The sequence below is a fragment of the Musca autumnalis genome, unplaced genomic scaffold, assembly GCF_047663935.1.
Source record: "Musca autumnalis isolate F117 unplaced genomic scaffold, ASM4766393v1 scaffold_5, whole genome shotgun sequence".
NCBI lineage: Eukaryota > Metazoa > Arthropoda > Insecta > Diptera > Muscidae > Musca > Musca autumnalis.
Genome location: NW_027412088.1, coordinates 77,988,230 through 77,995,477, shown reverse-complemented (window position 1 = coordinate 77,995,477; position 7,248 = coordinate 77,988,230). Strand labels below are relative to the sequence as shown.

The 7,248-nt window shown below is 37.3% G+C and overlaps 1 protein-coding gene across 1 annotated transcript; it reads right to left on the bottom strand.

Annotated features, from left to right (window-relative positions):
- Nucleotides 1–541: 541 nt before the first annotated feature.
- On the bottom strand, nucleotides 542–6,930 carry LOC141405915 (protein dhs-3-like). The gene is made up of 5 exons (XM_073990783.1): nucleotides 6,721–6,930; nucleotides 6,501–6,656; nucleotides 1,246–1,422; nucleotides 781–1,157; nucleotides 542–689 (listed from the first exon to the last, which is right to left on the bottom strand). Exons 1-5 carry the CDS (start codon nucleotides 6,880–6,882, stop codon nucleotides 554–556), a joined length of 1,008 nt encoding a protein of 335 aa, XP_073846884.1. The 5' UTR covers nucleotides 6,883–6,930; the 3' UTR covers nucleotides 542–553.
- Between the last annotated feature and the right edge of the window lie 318 nt (nucleotides 6,931–7,248).

Below are 7,248 nucleotides of genomic sequence, written 5' to 3'. Positions count from 1 at the left end.
ACATTACGAAAACGAGTGAATTTCAACTGTCAATTCCTTTGCGTATACGTCAAATGAAAACTCATATGAAATCAATTGGATTTCATTTGACGTTTGAGCAATGAAATTGACAGTTGAAATCGAGTGGATTTCGTAAATGTTAACCGATTGCTACAGAACAGTTCCAAAATTGCTTAAAAATTTGTTTGATCCATTTCACCCACTAAATATTTTACGATCATCACCAATAACAATAGCGTTCTATTCTGATGGGAAACAGACCCCCATACAAAATTTCGTGGTAATCGGTCCATATCGGCCTGGAGTTTGATTACAATTTATAATGGACAGGCGGACGGACGAACGGACTCACATAGCTAAATCGCTTTATCTTGTCGAGATATGAAAAATTGTATACCACATTGGGGGTCTACGACGAATATTTCGCGGTGTTACATGAATTTTTTACAAAACAAACTTATAATACCATTCCCACATTGTGGAGTAGGGTATAATACATAAACTTTCATAAAATGAACATTGAAAACACTATTTGTATGTATTTGTGCGTAAATCATTTATTGCTTTCTACATGCATAGGAACATCATCAGCTTTTAAAATTTGCGATAGTTCATTGCAGTTAATAAATGTATTTAAATTCTTAGTAAAAGTCGCAGTTAATTTTTCCACGACATACACCGGAAGAGGGCTGCAACAAACAAAATATAATTTATTAATAACACATACGCAACATACACACATATATGTATGTAATTCCTCAACAATCTTCATCAACTTACGCCATTAATCGTGAAAACAATAAAAAAGGACGTGGTAATGTTAGCTCGTCATCTCCTCTTAGCATTGCCTCTAAAATGCATTCGGCCACATCTTGTCCATTTAAATTGGCAAGTATATTGACAATTTTTAAAACTTTAAGTAGTTCAAGGACACGTTTATTGGTGGTAAGGAAAGAGGGACAAACGGTTATGGCTTTCACATTACTTTTCGATTGTAGCAAATCGATGCGCAATGAGGATGTCAAATGGCATAATGCTGATTTTGTGGCCGCATAAACATTGTAAAAAGGAGATGGATACATGGCGGATATAGAGGAAATATTTATGATATAGCCACGATTGAGTTCTTTTATTTTCGGTAGAAATATTTGAGTTGTCTGTGGAGAAGATACAGAAATGAAAGATAAAGCAAAGAATTAAAAAACATAAATAAATTGCATTTCATTGTTATAAATCAAAGCTTACCAAAACTGGTGCTGTTAAATTAACATTAATCATACGTTGCACTTCGTCAGCGGGAGGATTTTCGATAGAAGATAATGTTAAAATACCAGCATTATTTACTAGAATTGTCACATCTCCCAAATCACTTGTTACATTTTTCTGTAAATTCAAAAGCTGTTGATAATCCTGAACATCCACCTGTAATGATATACAATGGAAATTATTTATAAATTAATGGTTTGTTTGAAAATTAATACTAACCTATAGAATTGGTAAGAGATTCGTTTTAAGGTAGATGATAAATGTAATGCTCGGCACTTAGAATGGTATACCCAGCAACAAATTTAAAACAAAAAGGTGCAATGTGGAGTCGAGATTTCACTGCCTGTTGAGATTCAGTATAAACGGAGTCTAGAACAAGTAAGAACGGCGTTAAGTTCTGAAAATTGTATACCCTCCACAATGACAGAACATAGTGCCTCGTTACGACTTACTCCTTTTAACTGACTTAATCAATTTGTATTGGTAAATTTCTGCGTTGAGGTTTTCTACCCATTGAGATTCCAAAATACAAAGTTACGTCCACTTCATCGCACTTTGGCGCAACAAATTATAACATCAACAGTCATATTTGGTCAAAATAAAATAATTCTTCTACTTTAAATTTTGAAACATAAAATAAAAAAAAACTTGTACAATATTTCTCACAGTCTACAGAGGCAAAATGAAAACATTGAAATTTGTGTATTTCAAAACCAACACAATAACAAAATGTATTTGTATGTGTGTGAGCAGGCCTATTTCATCAAGTTCGAAGATGGGCTATATCGGTCCAAGTTTTGGTATAGCCCCTATATAACGGTACCTCCAGATTTAAGGTATTTTAAGGATCTTAGCCGCATTTGTTGACCAAACCAGCTGAAATTTTACATTTGAGGTTCGCAATGGCCGCGAAATTGCTCCACTAAAAACTGTCAAGATAGGTCCACGGTTCGGTATAGTCCCCATATAACGATACCTCCCGATTTAAGGTATTTTAGGGATATTAGCCACATTTTTTGCTTGAACTAGCTGAAATTTTACATATGTGGTTCCCAGTGGCCACGAAATTTCGCCACTTAAATTGAGCCAAATTATATCGAAATCGGTTCAGATTTGGATATAGCTCCCATATATATGTTCGCCCGATTTCACGTATTTGCTGCACCAAACACGCTATATACGTCCGATTTTGATGAAATTTGGAATGTTTGACTGAATTCGGTCTAGAAATAAGTGTGCCAAATTATATCGAAATCGGTTGCGATTTGGATATAGCTCCCATATATATTTTCGGCCGATTTCACGTATTTTCTGTACCAAACACTCTATATATTTCTGATTTCGATGAAATTTGGAATGTGTGACCGAATTCAGTCTAGAAATAAATGTGCCAAATTATATCGAAATCGGTTCAGATTTGGATATAGCACCCATATATATTTTCGGCCGATTTCGTGTATTTTCAGCTCCAAACACGATATATAAGTCCGATTTCAATGATATTTGGAATGTGTGACTGAATTCGGTCTGGAAATAAATGTGCCAAATTATATCAAAATCGGTTAAGATCTGGATATAGCTCCGATTTATATTTTACATATTCACAGTGGTGTAGGGTATTATATAGTCGGCCCCGCCCGACTTTGATCCTTTCCTTACTGGTTTTAAATTGTGTGTGTGAGCAAATTGAAACAAACCAAAAGCAAAAGGGCCCCCTTAGAATTTGGAACAGTATAAGATATTAGCCCTTCAATGTTTAGAATTCAAAATGAACCATATCAAACGACGTTCGGTATAGTCCCCATACAAAAGTTCCACACTGTATTTTTAAGTTTTTAGGGGATGGGTGACGTAGGGGATGGAAGATACCAAAGAACGGTCCTGGCCGGCTTTAACATGGCAAAGCCCAGGATTTATCTTGGTCCCTCTTTCATCTCAAGTGGGCACTGACCTCCCCGTGGTGTCACCTGGGGAACTGCCTTCAACACCCGTTAAAGGTAGTGAGCTAACACGTGCCGCGCGTTCACCTATAAGAACGTTAAAAATTTGGGTTTGGGTGTCAGGTTAGTAACCCTCCCCTAGAAAAACAGTCTACTATGAAAAAAACGAAAGAAAAGAAAAATAAACTCCTCTAAAGTTGACGAACCCCGCAAACGATTTAAGGACCATGATCTGCGAATCTGCACCTGGAATGTTCGCATTATTTAAAGAGAAGGTGCAGTTTACGCACTTGAAAAGTACAAGGCCGACGTTACTGCCATACAGGAAATACGATGGAACGGGAAAGGCGTCACAACAACACCTAAAGGTGACGCACTGTATTATAGGTGCCATGACACAAAGCATGAGTTTGGTTGCGGATTTGTAGTTGGTGGGAGGTTGAAACATCTGGTCTCCAGCTTCACCCCAGCGAATGGAAGACTCACTGCAATTCGATTAATATCAAAATTCTTCCACATCAGCTTTATTTGCGCTCATGCTCCCACTGAAGACAAGGACGAACAGACCAAAGATATATTTTACGCATATTCCTCTCAACAAAGCACTCCTCATCCCGATAACATATCAGCGCAATGGCAAAGCATTACCCACTCAATGCAAACAGCCGCAAAATCCATACTTGGATACCAGAGACCTCCACCAAGGAATCCATTGTATGATCAGGAGTGTCGTGCTGCCACCGAAGAGAAAAATGGGGCATACAGGGCTACTTTACAATCCGTAGCAACGCGTAGCGCACGAGAGAGATACGGGGAGAAAAGGACAGAGAACAAACGTCGTTTCTGCAGGAAAAAGAGAGAGATGGAAAAGCGGGAGTGTGAAAAAATCGAGATGTACAGGAGCCAGAATGAAGACCGACAATTCTACCAAAGAGTCAAGCATGAAACTGATGGCTTTGGTACAGGCACATCCTCCTGTAGAGATCAGCAAGGTAATTTGGTAACTGATACAGATAGTGTACTCAGGATATGGAAAGAACATTTTTCAAAACTGTTGGTATCCAATAGCAGCGAAGACGACGAAGATACCACAGTCCCAATCCCAGAAGATGGTATTGAATGTATACCGCCCAGCCAAGATGAGAAAAAGACAGCAATAAATCGGGTAAAGAATAATAAGGCAGCAGGAGCCGATGGCTTACCAGCCGAGCTGTTCAAAACCGGAGGCGACACGCTGATAAGGTGTATTCATCAGCTAGTTAGCACCATCTGGCAGGAATAACGAGTACCCGACGATTGGAACCTGAGTATCCTGTGCCCCGTCCACAAGAAGGGAGATAAGACTGTATGCTCTAACTATAGGGGCATAAGTCTACTCCCTATTGCCTACAAGATCGTGTCTGGGATTTTGTGCGAACGACTAAAGCCTATGGTCAACGAGATAAATGGACCATACCAATGCGGCTTTAGACCTGGCAAGTTCACCATTGACCAGATATTTACCCTGCGGCAAATCCAGTAGAAGACCCAAGAGATGCAGATCGACACCTACCACCTTTTTGTCGATTATAAAGCAGCCTTCGACAGCCCGCTGCGTTCAAAGGGATTCCAATCCATGTCTGAATTTGGTATCCCCGCAAAACTCATCCGGCTTTGTAAAATTACTCTGACACAAGATCTACAGTTAAAATAGGCAAGAACCTCTCCGAAGAGTTTTGTACCAAAAGAGGTTTCAGGCAAGGAGACGGCCTTTCGTGTGATCTTTTCAACATCCTGCTAGAAAAGGTTATACGAGAGGCAAACGTCAAAAGAAGTGGCACAATCTACACCAATAGCCACATGTTACATGCTTATGCTGATGATATAGACATCATGGGACGTTCAGTAAAAGAAGTAACCGATACCTTTATGAAGGACGAAGGAGAATCTGCTAAAGTGGGTCTGGATGTAAACGGCGAGAAGACCAAGCTGATGGTGTCGACGCGCAATGCGTCCATTTAGATCGGACCAACTGTTGAAGTTGGTTTCTATAATTTTAATGTAGTAAAAGACTTCATATAACGCGGCACCGCCGTAAACACAAAAAACGACATCAGTTGTGAAATAAAAAGAAGAATTGTGTTGGCCAACAGATGCTACTTTGGCTTAAGTAAGCACTCCAAAAACAAAGCCACAACTTGTCAAACAAAAATAACGCTTTACAAAACACTGATACTACCCGTGCTGATGTATGGTTCCGAAGCCTGGGTACTTTCGCAAGCAGATAAGACAGTGCTTTGCGTGTTCTTCGAAAGATCTACGGAAATGCTTTAAAAAGAAATGCTTTAAAAAGTCAATACTTAACCATGTTTAGATGGGGCCATAAAACCCAAGCTGGATCTGACACAACAAAACCCAACTAGGGTTTTTGTCCTTTGAGTCTGTACTTTCAAATAAAAAATAATATAAAAAAATTAAGTTTCAGTGTTTTATTTAGAAATGCACTTAAAACTAAAAAATAATTTGTCGCTTAGCCTCAATAAATATATTCCTTCTCATGATAGAATCTCTCAAATAAAACGCTTGCATTTAAATTATGAATGGTGGCAAAATTAAACGGCAAGCGTTTTATTTAAGAGATTCTATCATGAGAAAGAATATATTTATTGAGGCTAAGCGACAAATTATTTTTTAGTTTTAAGTGCATTTCTAAATAAAACAATGAAACTTAATTTTTTTAAATTATTTTTTATTTTTAACTTTTTAGTAAATACATTTTTTTGACCACTAAGAATCCCAAATGCTGAATTACAGTCCATTTGAGCAGAAAATGTAGATTAACATGCTTGAAATTGGGTGGTACCGTTATATGGAGGCTATATTAAACCTTTACCTACGTCCACAATTTTTAGTGGGAAAGTTCCTCGACTATTGACAACTCCAAATGCCAAGTTACAGCAAATTCGGGCTAAAAATGAAGACAAAATCTTCAAGATACCAGAAGTCGGGTGGTACCGTTATATGGGGGCTATAGGAATAAATGGACCCATATTGGTTTTGGTTTCATATTCATATATTGTCATCTAAATCTGAAAAATGTGCAAAATGCTGCACAGTGTAACACCTTGGATGTTTGGTTTTTCAACCTTTCATTGACGACCCAGAATAACAATTATTTGATTCTTATCCGGAAGGACTCAATGTTCAGCGTAACTGTAATATTTTCCAAGAGCTTGTTTTTTTTTTTTGTCAACACTTCACGCACAACTTTAATGAAACGTTTATTATGTCTTCAGGTTTTTCACTGATACTTACCGTATATGCTTTTGTTTTGACTCCATACTTCTCCGTTATATATTTTGCTGTTTCTTTCGCCAAATTATCCTGTATATCCACAATGGCTATGTGACAGCCATGTTTAGCCAAAGTTATGGCTATATCACGGCCTAAACCACGACCAGATCCAGTAATCTAGGAAAAATTATATGTATTTTTTAGCCTTTTTTAAAAGCTTTAGGAAATAAAAGCTTTTTACCAGAGCTACTTCTCCAAAGAGTGAATGAGGGCTTCTGTTGGGCTTAAACCATTTTTGAAAATATCTAACAATTGCAATGCCAACAAGTGCGGGATAAAATAAAATTTGGAAAAGCACTAACAAGCTATAGATAGCTTCAATTAAAATGAGCCGCTTATTCATATCAAACAATGATTACCGAATGAACTGTGTGGAGTGAATGGAATATAAAATGTCGAAAAGTAACAATGATTTTCTTTTATATTTACAAAAAAAACTGGTATTTTGTCGTTTTATGTTTTGTTTTGTGTGTTTTTGTTTTTTTTTTTATTAACAAATGCATGTACAGTAGATGATAATTTATTAGAGAAAAATAAAAAATAATGCAATATTCAAGAAGCTTTGTATACCCTACACAACAATTTGGAAAAGGTGTTATAAGTTTGCACAATTATCATATCGACACCTCCAAATAATAGTATGCTAAGTCTAAAAAGTGAGTTTTGCAGGAGAAGCTCTCAAAGTGTGGACATTTTTTTGAACTTCAGT

Excerpts from the sequence above, each read along its gene's own strand:
- LOC141405915 (XM_073990783.1), bottom strand. The coding sequence starts at position 6,882 with ATGAATAAGCGGCTCATTTTAATTGAAGCTATCTATAGCTTGTTAGTG. Across the intron at positions 1,423-6,500 it reads TCAAAACAAAAGCATATACG|GTGGATGTTCAGGATTATCA; the intron begins GTAAGTATCAGT and ends ATATCATTACAG. Across the intron at positions 1,158-1,245 it reads ATTTAACAGCACCAGTTTTG|ACAACTCAAATATTTCTACC; the intron begins GTAAGCTTTGAT and ends TCTTCTCCACAG.